The 20,014-nt window shown below is 35.4% G+C and overlaps 1 protein-coding gene across 3 annotated transcripts in view; it reads right to left on the reverse strand.

Annotated features, from left to right (window-relative positions):
- KIFAP3 (kinesin associated protein 3) overlaps positions 1 to 20,014 on the reverse strand; it is a 213,127-nt gene that overhangs the window by 185,049 nt on the left and 8,064 nt on the right. Inside the window, exon 1 of one of the 3 annotated variants that reach the window (XM_074308322.1) lies at positions 14,980 to 15,285. The exons of the other annotated variants lie outside the window; for them this stretch is intronic. Coding sequence (XP_074164423.1) covers positions 14,980 to 15,011 — 32 coding nt within the window. The 5' untranslated portion in view covers positions 15,012 to 15,285. Of the gene's footprint in view, positions 1 to 14,979; positions 15,286 to 20,014 lie in introns of those variants that run through there. 3 annotated transcript variants of the gene reach the window in all.

Below are 20,014 nucleotides of genomic sequence, written 5' to 3' on the forward strand. Positions count from 1 at the left end.
AACAAACAAACAAACAAACCAAAACCAACCAATGAAAAACAACAACAAAGAAAAGGGAATATCATATACCACAAAGTAAAGGCTTTTGTCTTACTTCTTAAAATAACATATAAAATGACTCACTCTCTGGAAATCCCTGTCTCCTTCCTAACCAGAAGAAAACTATACATTTAGAGATTTATTCTTCTGACTGTTGATCTCCTAAGCCCAGGACAACATTTTATGAGTAGCTACAGTCATCCTTACTTGACTACAAGGGTATGCTGGTAAATATTTAACATCTGACTCTCTGAAACAAAGCAAAACTAACAAAAAAAAAAAAAAAAACCAAAACAAAACAACAACAAAAAACATGTACAACTACTTTTAAATTTAACATGCTAAGTGCATGTTTTTCCATCACTTTCCGATATCTAAAAAAAATTAGGAAAATATAAATCAAGACCTTATTTGTAGTATTTGTCAACTTCAAAGGTGTAAATGCTTACACTGAAAATTTAACAATATGCTCTAGTAAAACCAGTATGAACTGGTTCCAGCACACCCCTACTTCATTCCCAATTGAACTCACTGTCCAGAGTTCTTCTAGGCAACTTGCTCCAATGCAGGTACCCTTTTAATTTTAATTAAAAATCTGACATCAGGTCAATAGCAATTAAGGCAAAAACAGCATCAATGACAAAGAATCTAAGGAACAAAATGTAGAACTAGAAAAAAAAATCAGAAGAGTAAGTAAAAATAGTGAATATTTTCAGGAAGAAAAACATGCTCTCACTAATAAATCAACTATCAGAAATTAGTGTACAAAATTATATGAAAGCAAAAATAAGAAGTCAAAGAAAACTGATGAACTTTATATAAACAATATAAAATGTGAAAGGAAAATAAGTAATCAAAATCTTAACTCAATCTCTAAGAAGGAAAACAAACATGCCATAATTATTTGCAAAAGGGGGAAAATCTTGGTCATATGTTCTTACAAATGAATTCTATCAAAAATTTGGAGAGGAATTTATGCCCATGCTATAAAATTTTTCTCAAAAAAAAAAAAGACAAAAGATGTTTTGCCAAATTTTAATTTGGTAAATTAAAGTCTCCAGAGACACACAAAGAAGAAAAAGAAAACTATAGTTCAATATTACTAATAGATATTAATACAAAAATATAAGATTTTTAAAAAAGACTTAGAGAAACAGTATGTTTTGAATGCAAAAAAAATCAAAACTAAAAGGCAAATGTTGGAACAAAATAAAACAAAAAAATGTAAGAACATTTGGGAGTTCTACAAAATGAGAATACTGATGAATTAAATATAGGATGTAAAGAGAACCTAAGGTTTAAATTTCTTCCAGAAAAAAAGGAAAATATGAACACTGAATTTGAAGAAATGATTGTGACTAAGCTGGATTCATATGATAGGAGACACAAAATAGTTTGACAATAGAAAAAATTAGTACAGGTAATTCACAAAAGCAAAGATAATAAAAACCAAATAACTGCTTTAATAGGTTAAAAAAAGAAACTTTTTTGCACAAAATATAATACTTATTTAAGATTTAAAAACTCTTAAAAGTATAGAACATGGAAGTACCTTTCCTTAATATGATGAAAACTATATTTTGATAGAAAGAGCTAATATTTTTGTAAAGAAGGAGGACTAAAAGCTTTCAAACAGGAAAAAAAGGGGTAAAATGGAGGTAGCCCACCTCCATTATTATTTGAAATGATTCTATAAATGGAAGCTATAGTAATAAGCCAAAAAAAAAAAAAAAAAAAAAAGGAGGAAAACTAAAGGTATGCAAATTGCAATGGGGAGGCAAAATTATATATATATATGACTGATGCATCTATACCTACAAATAATATGGGTTTGATGGCATACTTAGAAAATAATTATTACATGAATTCAGGATTCAAAATATGTAACAAAAACAGTTTTTCTAAGTAGTACTAAACTGATTTTATAAATTGAATGATTTAGTTGACTTAAGGGGATACTCATTTAATAAAAAAAATCATAAAATTAACTTGAAAGATCCAATCTCTAGAATACGAAGCAATTTTTTTTTAAATATGGAGAGAGTATAAGCAAGGGCAGAACTCAAAAATACAATTTAAAGCAGTAGTCATTGAAATTAGTTGATACACATAAAAACAGAAAATAAATCAGCAGAACAGACTAGCGAGTAAGAAACAGAAGCAAAGAGAGTAGACCAGGTTTGTAAAATCTAATAATTTATTTTACATGGGGAAAGACTCCTTTCTTTTGACTCTCCCCTCTTCCCTCCAAAAGCTAGGAAAACCAGAAAGCAATCTGGTGGAAATTAGGTTTAGCCCAACATCTTACATCATAGAACACAATAAGTTCAAAATGGTTGTACAATATGAACAGAAAAGTATTTTTAAAAATTACCAAAAAATGAGGTTAAGTACCTCTGGAGCAGGACTTTCTAAACTTTTTATACTCATGAATGTTTTTTGCCCAATTTTGACCCCGGATATAGAGGTACATAAAATATAGAGGTGTATAAAATAGGCATACAAATCAAACATTTATTAAAAATAAATCACAGTTTTGCATTCCTACATTCAGTTATAAGACTCCATAGAGTTGCAAATCCCAGTTTAAGAAGCTGAACTCCAGAGGAATAATCCTAAATTGAATACAATATATAGAATGAAGTGAGCAGAACAAATAGAAAAATTTTAGAACATTATTAAAAAAAAAAAAAAGAAAGACATTGTGACGTGGTTTTAGGAGACAGAGAACTAATAATAAAGTTGCCCTCTTCAAAAAAAGAAAGAAAAATTACTAAGGCCTTTTTACAAATCACACAGAAGAGATCATAATGGCATTAAAAGGAAACTATTAATATTTTGGCTTTTTTGTTTGTTTTTAAAGAAAGCCATACACAAAAGATTCTTGCTTTCACATATATATTCCTCTTTCTCTTCTGCTTTGGATATGGAAATGCTATTTTTGTAAGCTATTTGTTAATTCTGGCACAAAAACTGAGTTTTAAAAAGAAAAGTGAAAATTAAAACAACTCTGAGGTTTAATCTCATTGTGCAAATTGTTAAAGGTGAAAAAAAAAATTAGGACAGTAAATTAGTGGTTTCAGAAGACAAACATCTAAATACTCTTGGTGAAGCTTCAAACTTCTGGATTTAAATTTAGAATTATCCAAAAAAGGTGACTAAATTACCCTCTGCAATCCTACCATTGGACATACATGAAACATCTGTATTACATGTTTTCGTTTAATTGATATCCTTTTGTCACAAGTATTACATGTTTTCGTTTAATTGATGTCCTTTGTCACAAGACAGAATTCAATACTGGAGCAGGAGGGAAGCTACCAGTGAAATGCTGTGGCCCTTCAGGTTTTCTTGGCAAAGATACTAGATTTCCTTCTCCAGCTTATTTTACAGAGTTGAGATAGGCAGGGTTAAAAGGGACTTGCCCAGGGTTGCCCAAGACCTCATTTGAACTCATGTCTCCCTGGTTCCAAACCCAGTGCTCTATCCACTGCACCACCTCCCTAACCTAGAAATAAAAGTATATTTTTAAAAGGGGGAAAAAACCTTAAGATAGTAATTTTCCTCATATTCAGTTTTTTTTTTTTTTTTTTTTTTAGTTCTTTGCTTCCATCTGCAGACCCTAGGAAGTCAAAGCCCAGGATTTAGTTGCTATTAATACCACAAAAATACAATTTCTTTTTAAAAGTTAAAACATGACTAATACTTAACCCAAATTTTATAATAAAGATACTGTAAATACCCAATTAAAGAATAAGAATACAGACTTCTCCCTAGTCCCTTTAGCTCTATTTTAAATCCCTCCTCCCCCTGCCCATGCCAATCACTTTCTCCAATGTGCCTCCTGCCTGACACTGACAGAAATAGGTCTTCATCAGCTTTTACGTGGAATGCCTTGGCCTCTTCCCACTCCAATCCCTCTTTCAGTTGGCTGACAAAGCAATCTTCACAACTGGCAGCCAGAACCAGATCATTTCCCTGCTCAATAAGCTATAGTGATGAGTTCTAAAATCCTCGGCCTGAGTCTCTCATAGTGCTTTCCTCTCCTTTTCCAATCTTTATACATGTGCATTTTCATCGCTAGACCCAGGTCCAGAATCCTCTTGCATCTTCTATTATGGAACACCTTTCCCAAACACTTTTTAATGGTAGTGTCTTCTACCTGCTGATTATCACCAATTTATCTTGTATGTAGCTTGTTCACATGTTGCCTCTGCCCATAAGATTGTGAACTCCTGGAAAGCAGGGATTGTTTTTTGCCTTTATAACTCCAGTCCTTGGCAAAGTACCCGGTACTCAGTAGGTGCTTAATAAATGTTTATTGACTGACTGAATAATCTATAGACATTTTCAAGATAGTTGTATAAGTTTATATATGTATATGTATACAGATGTTGGGTGGGTATGACCATCCACACATATAATACAAATATATATATATGTATATATATATATATATATATATACACACACAGTTATGTACATATATTTATAGATACATATACACATATAGGCTGCGGCCTCTCTAATATATATTTTTTCTCAATACAAAGCTAGAGACCTATAAATTGATGAATGACCTTAGATTTATTAACACTATAATTCTAACAAGCCAGAATAAAAAATTTAAAAAATTAAGCAGAAATAAAACTACTTGTGTAATAAACAAATATACTTAGTACTTAATAAATGTTTCTTGTTATATTTCTCTGTCCTCTCCTCCCCTCCTACCACACTTCTCCTTCCTGACTCCTTCCCACCAGATCCAGGGTGAAAGGTGAAAAGTGGTAGTAAATATTTGTTGAATGGAATTTTATTATTAAAATTCAGCTATTATGTGTAATTCTATATCCATAGAGAAAAACCCGCAGTTCAAAAGAGATAGATTATGTATAATTTCTAAAGTAATACAGGTGATACATTTTACCCCTATACCTAGAATGCAGGAAAAGACCTACTCAACAAAGAACAAAACTTATGGTAAATTACCTGGTGACTAAACTTTTACCAGGAAACCACTTCATTAAAGAAGTATTTCTGGAAAAGTATTTTCTAAGTAATTTTACTGTAAGAAAATGGTAATGGGAAGTGTCTGGCTTAAAAATTTTATACTCACATAATGGTATTATTTTAAAACTGGGTAGTTACATTGGAGGAAGGAGCATTAGATACGTTTATGTAATGTTATTAAATCTTATTCCTTAGTCTGGGAATTTTCTAGATAGATGGAACTTACTAAATGTAAACACGTGTATTGAAAAGTATTTTAACTATTCTCTGTCTTTCATCCTGCTATTAATTTATGAAATAACAATAGAACATGCTTCATCTCTTTGAAGGTTCATGCTACACTGAAAAATAACTGTTTTCATAATGTAATTACTTAAAACTAATTTGAAGCTCATCTACTACTTTAGTTATTTGCTTTTAAAGACAGTATTTTTTCCAGATACTTCCATATTCAACTTTTAAAAGAGAAGAATTGGTTGTATTGAGGGAGAGATGATGATTATATGTTGCTTATTACATCTATTTACTACATTGCTATTGTGAATATAGCTTACTGAGTAATTTCATAAAGAGATATAAGCCATGATATCAATCTGGTTATGTGACAGGGGGAACAGAGAAATGTCTGGGACAATGGAAAATGTTATTGGTTTTGGTGCAAGAGACTGTTTTCTTATATCTCAGGTCTTCTAAATTAAGTGGATTCCACACAGGAATTCCAAAAATAGAAACTTGGTAAGTTATCTTTCAGCGTACATACTTGAAGAGGAAAGTGAGAAATCAAACTGTTAGAAAATATACTAGTAACAATGAGGTTTGCAGAGGGAACAAGTCTTAAAGGTAGTATCTAAGGAAACCAGTAGAGAATCCAAAAGATTACTAGAAGGGGTAGTAAATCTGCTTTAAATAAACCTTCCAAAGTTGCATTAAGAAAAAGCAAGAATGAAGATATTTATAGACTCTACAACCACTTAGAATTGTGATAGATTTAAAAGTTAGGTCAGACTTAAGTTCAAATCCTGCCTCCTTTCCTTACAAGCTGTGTGACTGTCATTTAATTTATCTCACTTTCAATTGCCTCACACTATAAAATGGAGAGAATACTTTTAAGTCCCTGATTTACCAGGCTATTATAAAGCTCAATCAACTATGCAAAATATTTAAAGCACTATATTAATGTCAGCTATTATCTTGAGGCAACTACATTGTAAAAAAAATGGGTAAAAAGCCAAGAGAAGAAATATTTGGATGTTTGATAGGGAAGACATTTCCACCTCCACCCAATCAGGGATTTCTACTGATCCACAGATAACAAAACTACAGGAGAGGGAGGCAACTGTAAGCTTCCTATGGTCTCAAATTCAAAGGCTAAATGGAGAAACTAGAAAGGAAAATACCTGCCACTGATCTGGGGATACAAAAACTGAAACTATGTTGACATTACAGGCCATATACATATACAGTTTGAATGAGATTCCAGAAACTATCTAGAAACAGAAAGGTTACATAACTTCATAAAAACATTGATAGTATGCAACAAAGTTGATCCAGATCACTAGAATTCAGGTTTACCTCCTCTGGTTCTATTCACATGCAGGTAAACTAAGCTGGAAGAAGCCATTCAACACATGATAAAAATTAATGTTATCTAATTATTGAGTAATACAGGTTCACAAAAGAAAATTCTTTCAATGCAGCAAAGCAATCCTTTTATTCCCTATATTATAATGACTTCCCATAATGTTTACAAATGTGTCTCTCAACCTTAAAAAACTTTCACTATTATCTAAAATCTTATAACTCTGTTCCCTTCCTCAGCCAAATTCCTGGAAAAAGGAATTCATTGCTTTCACATCACTCAACTCTTTTCCCCTTCAAATCCATCTTCCACTAAGCTGTCAAGATAATTTTTCTAAATTTTAGGTCTGACCATATTGCCCTATTAAACGAGTTCCATTGGTTTCCAGAAAGAAAATTTGAAACTATTTTTCAAAAGTTACTAAATTATGAGGGATACCTAGAACTCAAATGCTGAAGAGTCAAAAATTGCACGAGTAGAAATAACTAGCTAAGCGAGGTGAATGAATGAATGAATGAACAAATGAATGAAAAAAGATATCTTTACCATATGATAGATGTACAAGGCAAAAACCCATAAGAGAATAATAATTCAAAAATACCTATCATCAGAACTTCAAAGAAAAAAAAAGTTTGTCCATAAGAACAATAGAATTCCTCAACTATACATACACATACACATACACACACACACACATATACAAGAACTATGGAACAGAGAAATAGAAAAAAGACCAACAGCTTAACAACTTTTAAGTAAACTTCATCCTTGTCACTAACTCTCTAAAAACTAAATGGATCCCATGGAAATTAATGACTCCAGGAAACAAAAAGAATTCTTAAAACAAAGTAAAAAAAAAAAAAAGAAGAAGAAGAAGAGGAGAGAGTAAATTATAAGATATTTCATATAAAAACTAACTGACCTGAAAGCTAGATCAAGGAAAGAGATAATGTAAGAATCACCAAATTATTTGAAATCCATGACTAAAAAATAGAGGCTGGACATCATATTTCAAGAAATCATTTACAAACTGATAAGACATTAGAACAAAATGGCAATATAAAAATGAAAAGAATGTAATGACAAAGAAAAATACATAATACAACTATGATAATGGGAGAGGATCCAATTTAGCCTTATCAACCCTATATAGAACTAATTACAAAAAATGAAGAAATTAAGGACAAATAAAATTTTAGAAAAATTAAGATATGATAGACCTCTAGTGATTACTGACTGAATGGAAATACAAAGGAGTACACACATTTCACAACTGTGCTTGATGTTTTTACAACAAAAGACATACAAACCTCAAAAATATATAATGTACACATTTGATTGAATGATTATCTACCTAAGTCTGGCCACCAGATGGTGTCTATTCCTATTTATATACAATCAACTATGGCTAATTGGCCTGAATAAGAAAAAGCTTAGGAAGGACAAGATAATTTTCTTCAATTGTTTGAAGAGCTGAAAGACAGCCTAGGATGGTAGTTAAGAGAATTGGCCTTGGAGTCAGAAAGAACTGGGTCCAAATCCTGCTTCAACACACAATGGCTGTGTGACTCTGGACAGTTCCTGCAACCTTTTCAGACCCCTAGGGAACTATTTAAGATTGAATGAATTGCAGAGAAGGTAGCACTCTGCATGGGTAGTAAATTGTTCAACGGAATTCTCTATACTTATGAAATCACATTTCTAGTCCAAAATCAACTAACTTAAACCAAAGACTATCGATGTGGAAGATAAGGTTGGACATGTACAGCTTAGCTCCAGAAGTTTGAACTAGGAGTAATTAATTGGTGGAATTGTATAATCAGATTCTGCTAAATATAAGAAAAAACTTCCTAATAATCAGAGGTCATTCACAATTTAGTGGAATGGAATGCCTAAGAATATATAATGGGTCTCCCACAATTGTAGGCCTTCAAGAAGAAATTAAATGATGATGTATCCTGTTCAGGTAAGAACTAGATAATCTCTTTAAGAATCTGTGATTCTGCAAAATCATAGCAGAACTAGAAATTTAAGCTTAAGTTTCAAGTCCCATCTAAGTATTCACTAGATACTAATTCCTCAAATGTTTATGTAATGACCATAAACAGAGCAAATTTTCTCATATTACCTTCATACATATGTATTCATACATAATTTGTTCAATCTAAAAACACAGATTAATGAAACATGAATTAAACTAAAAACATGAATTTAATGGTCTAGGAATGTTAATACAAAAAGAAGTTCAGGAATTTCTTTCAAAGCTTGAGTTTTTCATAGCAAAGTCAGCTTACCTGTATCTCACTTGTTCTATTTAAAGATATTACATTTAAAAGCCCAAATAATAATTGAACGTACTACACATGGATCATAACTTAATGATACAATAATTTTCAATTCCTGAATTTTTTGTTTAAATTCACATCAGTCTAACTTCTTAAATTTTACTTTTAAGAAAATTTAGAAATTCAAAACAAGAGTGGTTAGATTGCTCTGGGGAAACTTCAAAGCTCTTTCACAGATTCTAAGCTCCCCATGAAGGCAAAACCCTATCTTAGTCAATACTAAAACTTTACCACTGTTGTTACATGGCAACAAAATGTAAAATACCACCGTCTTTAGTTATGCTCACATGCAGCCATAAATGATATTAAAACCTAAGATATTAAAATGGTGTATTGACAATACTATTTAAAGCAACCAGTTGACACATTAAATATTTGGGGTCAAGGAACATGCCATAGTTTTGTTACCCTTAGTTGCCTAAAAGATTCATGGATCTCATCATTATCCATATACCATTAATAACTGGGTGCCAAATCAAATGGACCCCTTATAAGAAAATAAAAAGAATGTTGGTTTAAAAGATAGAACATCTTGAACCTTTCCCTAGTTATGTCACAAATCTGTAGGGCTTTAAACAGATTCTTTAAAGTATCTGTCATAGTAGCTCTAATAGTGATTAAGAAAAACTTCAACTGTAAAGGGTAAGTTTTTTAGGTTAAAATGTATAGAATATCAACAATACCTTCCCACAGACTTTATTAATCTGAGGTTAAGTACATAGTAAGAGAATTGATCTCCAAAATCCCACATCTTAATTCCAAAGTCATATATACTGCATGGTGAAACCAAAATTCAAAATAATCATATAGTTAAAATATCAACACATAAACTACTCCTTACTGAATGTCTAGCATTTATGCAGCACTAGATGTTTCTGGGATTACATTATTTTTGGGAAACCATTTTAATCAATATAATGAAAATGATGAAATGTACATACACATATCCCTATTCATGTATGATTTATTCTTAAAACCACCTACCTCAAAACAACAGAACATATTGCATTGTAACATGTTCATTTTAGTGGCATAAAAACTTTTGGTCTAAGAAAAATTTTAAGCAATTTATGAGCAAGAGGTTAACTTGAGTCTCTATAAAAATTCCATTTGTCCTTAAAGCATAATTATGTCCCTCTTTCCTTTTGTTACATTAATTTTTGTGGATGCTACTGGAGGTGGGGGAGGGGTGTTCAGGTGATTCAGCCATATCTGAGACTCTTTATGACCTCATGGAATATATATTCATGGTATTTGCTTGCAAAAGAAATTGGAATGACCTGCCATTTCTTTCTCCTGAGAATTAAAGCACACAGAGGTTAAATGTTTTGCCCAGTAAGTGTTTGAGGTGAGATATGAACCCACGTATTTCTGGCTCTAGACCCCAGTACCTTCCTATTAGTCCCCTTCAGTAGATGCTGTCACAGGATAAGTTTCAGTCTGTTAGCAACTATTTTTTTTTAATCTGGTAATAAGTGCAGTAAAATCACAGCTATAAAGTTGAAGTGGTTTTATTCAACACTATAGCGCTTCAAATGCAGAAAATAAATAGTAAGCCAATTGATCTCTCTATATCCAAAATAATAGTAATTCTTAGCAGTAATTAATTTTAGTCTCTGAAGCTGTGTACCAGGATTCAAAGGCTTATAACTTCTCTACTCATGGCTTATAGACCTAACTTTCTTTCTACACATTCTGAAACACTTCTCACTTTTCTAGCTCTCCAACAGCACAGTAAATGCCAATTTATGTGATGTGCTACCTACGTACACCATTCTTTATAAACTGTCACCTTTACAAAATGCATGCTATTTCACACATTTTAAGATGTTTGAGACATATTCAATTATCTCATATGATTTCCATGAACCTGTTAAAGCAGCAGCTAAGATTCATATTTGAAAGATGAAGCTAAATCTCTGACTTATTTTCTTCGTTATATACTATGGTACAACTCCTTGCTTATTACCACCTCACAGCCTTCATGTTCCCAATTCCAAAGAAATCACAAGTTCATTCCCTATCCTACTTATAGCATTCCAAGTATTTTTAAAAAAGTGAATCTAGTATAAACTATGATCCTGCAACATGCATAAATTTCATGAGAGGAGAAGCATTCATTCCTAAAATAAAGACCATATTCCATTGTCAAGGGTCTTTTCATCCAGTTTCACAGTTTGCTGGAATTTTAGAACTTTGAATGATTGCCATCTAACCCAAAATTTTATGATCTGGAATTGGATTCTTTGAATTTTACAAAAGATAGTTACATCACATTCCTTATCAAAACAGTTCTAATCTTCAAAGATGACAATGAAAACAAACAAACAAAAAATAATATATTCAGTTGATTTATTGTGTGTATGCAAATCTTGCACATTTTCCAGTGCCATCTATGTATAGATAAATCTAAGAGAGTGAAACAGAGAGAACAGCTGGAAAACAAAAAAATAGGCAACTCTGAAAACTAAGTAATCAAATTAGGATGACAGAATTTTATGTGCAGAGAACTTTCATAGAAATTATCCCACCTCCTCTCTACTTCCCCTTCATCCTCAAATACACTTTTATTACTATTAATCAGTAATCTCTTTATTTATATATTTTTAATTTATATATGTATATATATATATATATATTTATTATTCAATGGCAGAAAATACATCAAGAATGAATGGCAATGACATTACCTTCTTTCCACTCATTTCCTTTCAAACAACTAAAGAGAGAAATAGAATATGCCACTAAGCTCCTCCTTTGGGGTTTGACAATCAGAAATCTTAAAATGTCTTTAGAATGCCAAAATTCAGCCATGAGATTTTAAGAGAACAAAAGACCATTTATCACAAGGTCTTAAATGTGAGCTTTTTTCATAAGGCTAAACCAGCAATCACCCAGTTTTGTCTTTCTGGGTTAATGGTACAAAATCCTTGGTTTATTTTTTAAATTCCTTAACAACTGGCTCCTTAATATCATTTCAGGTTTTTAATATATCATTCCCCTCCAGGAACTCTAGATGTAATGACATTGGCTTCCCTGCAGTTTCACAAACAAGACCCTCCACGCCAGACAGACTCTATATTTCCATTGGCTATCCCCTCTGCCCGTAAGGCTCTCCTCCCTCCCTGTCTCCACCTCCTGCTTCCTTAACGAACTTCAAGTTTCAGCTAAAATCTCACCTTCTATAACAAGGCTTTCCATTGCAATTTTGTATATATCTTGTTTATATATAATTGTTCCACTATGAGCTCATTCGAGAGCAGGAAATGTACACACATTTTTGCTTATCTAGGTGGTACAGTGTTTAAAGCCTTGGTCCTAGAGATGGGAAGAATCTTCCTGATATAACTCAAATTATGATTCAGATACTTATTAGCTGGTGTGACCTTGGCCAAGTCACCTTAATTTCTGTTTAGTCCAATGTCTTCAACTGTAAAATGGTTATAATAACACCTCTATTTCCTATGAGGGTAGTTATGAGGATAAAATGAGATGATATCTGTAAAAGATTTTGTAAACTTTAAAGTACCATAAAAGTTCTAGCTATTACTATAAGCCCTCTTCTCTAAGCAGAGTTTGAAGATGCATGCTGATATATAATTGTTCTGAATTAATTAGTAGCATCATTATAAGCAAAGATTTAACTAAATACTAGTTTGAAATTCAGAAATAAGAGAGAAAAGCATGCCATTCTTAGAAATGTATTTCAATTTCACAATAATAGAACTTGTTTATTTTATTAATTTACTAATTTACTTTTTTCTTGCTGAGGCAATTGGGGCTAAGTGACCTGCCCAGGGTCACACAGCTAGGGAGTATTAAGTATCTGAGATCAGATTTGAACTCAGGTCCTCCTGAATTCAGGGCTGGTGCTTTATCCACTGTACCACCTCACTGCCCCTCAGAATGTATTTATTTTTACCTTTTCAAAGAAAATTTTTTAAGCCCTAATGGGCACAAAATAGAAAAAATAATAACATATAGGCTCCCCAAATGCATAACAATTTTAATAAAATATCATATTAAGTTTGTATTGCAAGATACTTTTAAAAGTGTTTTCACCAGGTCCTCAAATTTCCATTAGCAAGGGCAAATATTACTCTTTTTATTTTATAGATGAGGATACTGAGGTCCAATGAGTTAAATGACCTAACTGATATCACACAGCTGGTCAACAGAAGAGCCTAGGAGTCAAATCCAAATTTCTTTCCCTTTCATCGTGCTACCTTTTGGTTTGTTGAAAAGAATCTTTTTGGGACAGTTAGGTGGCATAGATAGAGCACTGGCTCTGAAGTCAGAGGACCTGAGTTCAGATTATGCCTCAGACTTTAACACATTCCCAGCTGTGGTGACCCTGGGCAAGTCACTTAACCCCAATTGCCTAAAATTTAAAGAAAAAGGAAAGAATCTTTTTGACCAGAAGACTGGTTAGCTCTTATATATATCAAAGAAATAGTTATCAAATGATCGCGAGTTATGGGATTTTTTTTTTTTAAAAGAACAATTTTTTAAAATGTCAATGCAAGAGATCTCAGTAACTATCTAGCCCAAGCTTCACGTGGGCTCTTCTACAATAACCCTGACAAAAGTTTTTCCAAAATCCTTTTATGAACCCCCAAAGATGACAGACCCCCTGTCTTTTCAAGACAACTCACTTCCCTTTTTAAACTATTTCTAATTGTTAAGTAGTCTTTCTTTTCTTTACATTTACCTCTCTGCAATCTCCTCCTTCCAGTTTTTCCATCTGTAACATAGCCAAGAGACAAATTTAAGTGACTCCCTCCAAACCCATGATGATGGCTATTATCTCTCCTCAAACCTCTCAGTTTTTTTTCAGGTGAAATATTCCTAGTTCTTTCCACTGAAATGGAAATTAGTAATGGAAATGCCGCGGTTCAATAACATTTCTAAAACGTGGTTCACAAAATTTAACACAATATTCTCAATAGTGACTGATCACAGCAAAGTAGAGGCCCAGGAGGATGAACTGATTCAAAGCTTGAGGGACAAATATAAAAAGAAAATTTGAACCAGTGTAACATTTGGATTAAAAACAAAAAGACATGACAAGGGGGCAAAATGGAGAAAGAAGATAACCACAAAGTTCATAATTTTTGAAAAATTTGTGGGATTTTAGTGATTATCAGAATAGAATAGAATATTTTAGAGACCAGATGAATAGAAACAATGTGAGATGCACTTGTCATGTCTTTTTGTTTTTAATCCAAATGTTACACTGGTTCAAATTTTCTTTTTATATTTGTCCCTCAAGCTTTGAATCAGTTCATCCTCCTGGGCCTCTGCTCACTTGTAATTCACTGGCATGGATGATCTCAAAGGTTCCCTTTCCACTCTGACACTGTCTCATACATCTAAGAATTCAGTGATTCTGCTACTAGAGATCAGGAAAGATCTGTGGGATGAATGTCTGAAGGGGAGGGGTGTTGGGCGGTGACATACAATTAAATAAGATCACAGATGATCAAGGGGAGACGGAAATGCTCTAAAGTAGAAAGGGCCCTGGGCCAGGGTAGGAGAGCAGACTCCGACACAAGGTAGCAAGGTTCCCCTCCCCCCCACCTCGCCCACCGTCCTAGGGCTCCAAGCTGAAGGAAGTGCACGGGATTCTCCTTTTAGTCAACTTTCCTCCTTTCGATGTAGGAAGCTATTGGTGCATTTTTACCCCTTCCAGGAGCAGGGTCCAAAGAAAGGGAGCTGCTGGGCAGCGGCAGAGCGGGAGTGGCCAGGGCAGAGGCGGACCAGGCAGGGCTGAGCAGGGCAAGGATGGGATACAGCAAGGCGGAAAGAGCAAAGGTTGAGCAGGGCAGAGATGGGCAGGGCTGGGCGGAGCAGGGCAGCCTAAGGGTGGCCAGGGCAGGGCGGAACGAACGCAGGCCTGGGTCTCCCCCAGCCCCTTTTTCCTTTTCCTTCTCCCCTCCCGCCCTCGCGCCCCCAGCCGGGCCCGGCCTGTCAGGAGCATCCCCCCCGGGGGCGGGGCCTCGTCACCTCTTGAGGTATCGGGCATCTTCGCCCTGCATGGCGGCAGCGGCGGCGGTGGCAGGGCCTGGGGCGGGTCTCCGCGGGAGGCCGGCACGGTATTTCCGGGGGCAGCCGCGAGGGAGAACGCGTTCCACACACACCCCCCTCGAAGGTGATGACAGTCCCGAGGCGGGCAGGGCCGGATAGGGAGGGGCGGCGGAGGCGGCGGCGACGCAGCGGTTACCACGGTGAGGGCGCCGGCTCCTCCCCCAGCCCCGGGGCCCCAAACACCAGCAGGCGCAGGGCGCTCCCGGAGTCGCCGAGGCTGGCTCCGCCCCTGCCGCGCTTGCGCTCCTCCCTTGCACATCAGCCCGCGCAGGCTCAGTGAGCTCCGAGATTTACCTGACGCTTCCTGTAAGAGACAGTCAGTTTTCAAGGCACCCTGGGACTGATTTGAGTGGGGCGGCAGTCTCCCTGGGGTACCGCCACCTACAGGACAGAAAAGGAACTGGGGGCACCAGATTTCGGATGGGGCAAAGTACTTCACATTTAGCATGGGGGAAAGCAGGCCCGTATTTCTAGTTTGCACCTTGCGGAATCACCAGGGGTACAGAATGGGAGAGCATCTTGAGTAGCCAAGTGTCAATAGGGCGTTTGCTCAATGACTTGCGCGGGGTAACCTTTAAAAGAGGGGGACCAAATTTTGACTTAGTGAAGTTTAAGCTATTACAAATAGCATGAAATCCACTAAGAATTATACTCCACTTGGGAGACAGTGTGCAGAAAGCAGCAACAATGACCTGGGAAATCCAAGTCTGGGCCTGAGGTGAAATCTGATCAATTTTAATTATGAAAAGTGGTGTCGCTTTCTTGCAAATTAAAGAGCAACGGGCTGGGGTGCGAAGCCTCGCTTCCAGTGCTTGACAGCTTAGTGGTGCAGTGCAGGGTGGGTAATAAGCCTTCCGCAGACACTTAGTAACTATTTACCTTGAGCAAGTCATTAATAACATTTACTTAGCTGGACTGTTGTGAGGATCAAATGGGAAAATGTATATAAACTTTTTATAAACTGTAAGTTGATAAATGCTATTATTTTAACTTTGTAAAAATCATTTCCAACTTGCAACAATGACACTCCTCACTCCTCACCTGGACTATTGTTATTAGTCTGCTAAATGATATCCTTGCCCCATCTTTCAATTTATCCTCTATATTTATTTCCTTTCTCCCTCCTTCCCTTCCTTTCTTCCCTCTATTTTTCCTTCCTTCCCTTCTTCCTCCCTTCCTAGCCATATCCTTAAGGGTAATGAATTCACCTAGTCTGGGCTCATCTTGTTTAAGATAAGGAAAATTCATCTGATAACAAGCAGTGTAGTACAGTCAAAAAAGCATTAAGTTTGAAATCAGAGGTCCCAGGTTCAAATCCCACCCCTGCCAATTAATACCTTTGTTAAACAGGGGGAGAAATTTAACCTATGATTTGTTTTCATCTATGAAATTTATCCATTGACCTTCAAAATTCTTAGTACTGAAAATAAAAAGGAGGCAAAAAGAGCTAAATAATTGCAATGTTCTGTTGTCTCTAAATTGCAAATGGTTTTCTTGGGATAGATCTCTTGGGGAGCTTTCTGGAGCCAGCCTTAGTTTTAGTTTCAGTTCCAGTTCAATAATCCCAAAATGCAGCCAGGAGTTAAAGTCCAGATCCTATATTGTGTCCTTCAAAGTCTTAAATCTTTTCCTGTCAGAATGTCTCCAGCCAGCTTCCGTCTCTAGCTCCCTCTGAATCCAAAGCCTCCAGGCAGCACGAAGGTAGACGTGGGAATGAATCAGACTCCTCCTCGGAGAGTATGGGATTGTGGGTTTCCCAGAATTCAATCCTAGATGTGAATCTCTTTTCCTTTAGACTTGTGAATCTGCTGGACTTGCGAATCCACTGAATCCTGGCTCTGAATCTCCTTGAGCTTCCCTGAAGTTCTCCCTGGAAGTCCTCTCCTTGGCCCAATCCAGACTGAGTTCCCTACTCAATGTTGGCTCCTTATATCCTCCCAGAGAATGGGCTTGTGGGTACTCCTTACAGAACCAATGAGCAAACTCCTTTAAAGGTGTGAACACTGAGCTAGAGAATTGTTAAGTACCAGACAACTGACTTAGCACCTAGTAATAATCCTAGCAAATAATAAAACCAGGATTCAAACTCAGGTATTCTAGACTGCAAAGCCATTACTCCTTTCTCCTACATTAAGGTGGCAATATATATATTTTTCATCTCTGTTGATTTTTATGTCTCCAGTAGATTATAACCTTACTAAGGGAAGATACTACTTCAGAATTTCCTACAGCGTCTGGCCCAATGTCACATAGAGACAATCAGTAAATACTATATTAAAATGAATAAAAAATCCTCACAAACATATTGATTGAGGGGATCCTCCTGTTTTCATTCCTCTTTCTTAACATATACCTCCTCCCTGAAGTTTTCTACCATTGCCAGTTGAGCAAAGGGGTATTTAACATTAGCTACAACACCAGAAGCATAGCCTCTTGAGAGCTCAATCTTGCCTCTCATTGCCATCACATAGTCAAACATTGCATCATTGTGATTAGGTTCCTTTTTGTGATCTTTGGATTCAATGACATCTTAGGTATCTACTAATTCTGACAGTGCAAGGCTCAGTTGACAGCGACTTACTAGAAATTTGACAAAAGTCTGTTTTGTTATATACATCTGGGTAAAAGTATAAGATCAAGCTGCAGATAGGAAGAGCTCAATCAATCAGTAAACCTTTATGGAGGGTCTACTATGTGCCAGGTACTGTGCTACACAGCTGGGAATACAAAAAGAGACTAAAGGCAATCACTGCCCTCAAGGACCTAACAGTCCCATGGATTAATGGACAGCTAATGGAGCTCACAATCTATTGGACTATAGAAAACCTTTTAGCAAAGAGGTCTCAGCACAAAGGACAGAATTTTTTAGGTCTGAGTTAACAGTTTACAATTTAATTGATCCAAGATGCTACTTTAGAATTACATGGTCTTTATCAATTAACTCATCCCTTGGACAGAATCAGCTACACCCAAAGAAGGAACACTGGGAAATGAATGTAAACTGTTTGCATTTTTGTTTTTCTTCCCAGCTTATTTTTACCTTCTGAATCCAATTCTTCCTGTGCAACAAGAAATTCGGTTCTGCACACATATATTGTATGGAGGATATACTATAACATATTTACATATACACTATATACTATATATACTATAACATATGCATTATACTGTAACATATTTAATATGTATGGGACTGCCTGCCATCTAGAGGAGGGGGTGGAGGGAAGGAGGGGAAAATTTGGAACAGAAGTGAGTACAAGGGATAATGTTGTAAAAAATTACCCATGCATATGTACTGTCAAAAATTATAATTATAAAATTAATAAAAAAGGAAAAAAAACCCATCCCTTTGATAATTTCATTCATCAATTAATCATCATCACCATCAGAGAAAATACTGAGCTCTATGAGCAAAGAGAATTGAATTTGCCCAAAGTTAAACATGAGATGTGCAAAATTAGAGAAGCTACCCCAAATGTTCATAGGGACTATTTTGTCCAAGCCAGCCACAGTGGGACATACTGCAACTTGACTCTTAACATAGTAATGTCACACATACACACATACCACTTGGCCATGTATTCTAAGATAATGTTTAAGGATCCAGTGATCTCTTCTTTTTGTACCTCTCTAAGTGGCTCTCAAAACTAGTTTGGTAGGAACATATAATTCTCTAAGGAGAGTAATGTGCAATATGCCTGAAAAATAGAAGATTGCCAGATTTTGAAGGTTTTTGAAAGCCTATGAAATAGAGGCAAGAAGAAAGTCCCTGGAATTTCCTGGATGGCCCTGGATGCTATGGGAGGTCTTGATCTAGATTTGACTAATCTAGCTGAAAGAAGAACATGGTAGAGCAAGAAAAGAGAGGACGACTAAGAAGGATAGTAAAATTTTTAGCTTATATTGGATTACTTGTTGTCTAGAAGCAGGAGAGTGGGAAGGGAGGGAGAAAAATTTGGAACAAAAGATTTTGCAAGGGTGAATATTGAAAACTATCTTTGCATGTATTTCGAAAATAAAAAGCTATTATTAAAAATAAAATGAAAAATAAAAAAAGGATAGTAAAAAAGGATTAAGAAAGATCACAAAATAGAAAATAAAGCGAAAGATGAGAAAAATAGAAAATGAAGAGAAAGATGAGAAGGAAGGTAATTGGTATGACAGCAAAGGAAAAGTAATTAAAAAATTAAGTGGAATAATTAGAAGAGAAAATCAATTGATCCAGTAGGTTGGTAAGTGAGTAAAGGTAAGGTAAAGACAGAGGAAAGCCTGAGAGGGTAGGTAGATAATAGCAGTGGACTTGTTAGTGAGCCTACAAAGTTCCATGACATTACCAAGTTATTAAGAGATCATAATTGACTATAAAAGTTTTAATCAGATAAAGACAAATATCTAAATAAATTAATAACATGAGAGGTCAACCAGCATGGAGAGGAGAAGGAATTATATAATTTTTTTTTTTTTTTAGGAGCACAATGTTTATATTTCTACCATAGTGAGTGTTATCTATGACCCAAATTTAGACTAATCCTCTGCTTCCCCACACCTACCATCCACTCTCCCTCACTCTTTTTAACTCTCTCCCCCTCCCCCCCAAAGGTGAAAGGACTTAAAGAATACCTATCTATACATCAGGTTATTGGGAAGAATGAATTAATTTTTTTTTTTTTAATTTGTGAGGCAGCTGGGATTAAATGACCTGCCCACCATCATACAGCTAAAATATATTGCATCAAGGCTATAGTTGAATTCAGATTTTCCTGACTCCAAGGCTAGTGCTATTCACTGTGCCAATTAGCTGCCCTGGGAATGATATACTTTTACAGGAACTAGAAGTGGAGTTTTTCTGGGGGAAAGGGTGATTTGAGGTAGAGGGAACTGACTTTATAGGATATTGGGGAGTAGAATATTGTGAAGGACAGGGAAGGGCAGCCATGTAATCAAAGTTTAAAAG

This window comes from Sminthopsis crassicaudata, chromosome 4, assembly GCF_048593235.1.
Source record: "Sminthopsis crassicaudata isolate SCR6 chromosome 4, ASM4859323v1, whole genome shotgun sequence".
In the NCBI taxonomy this organism is placed as follows: domain Eukaryota; kingdom Metazoa; phylum Chordata; class Mammalia; order Dasyuromorphia; family Dasyuridae; genus Sminthopsis; species Sminthopsis crassicaudata.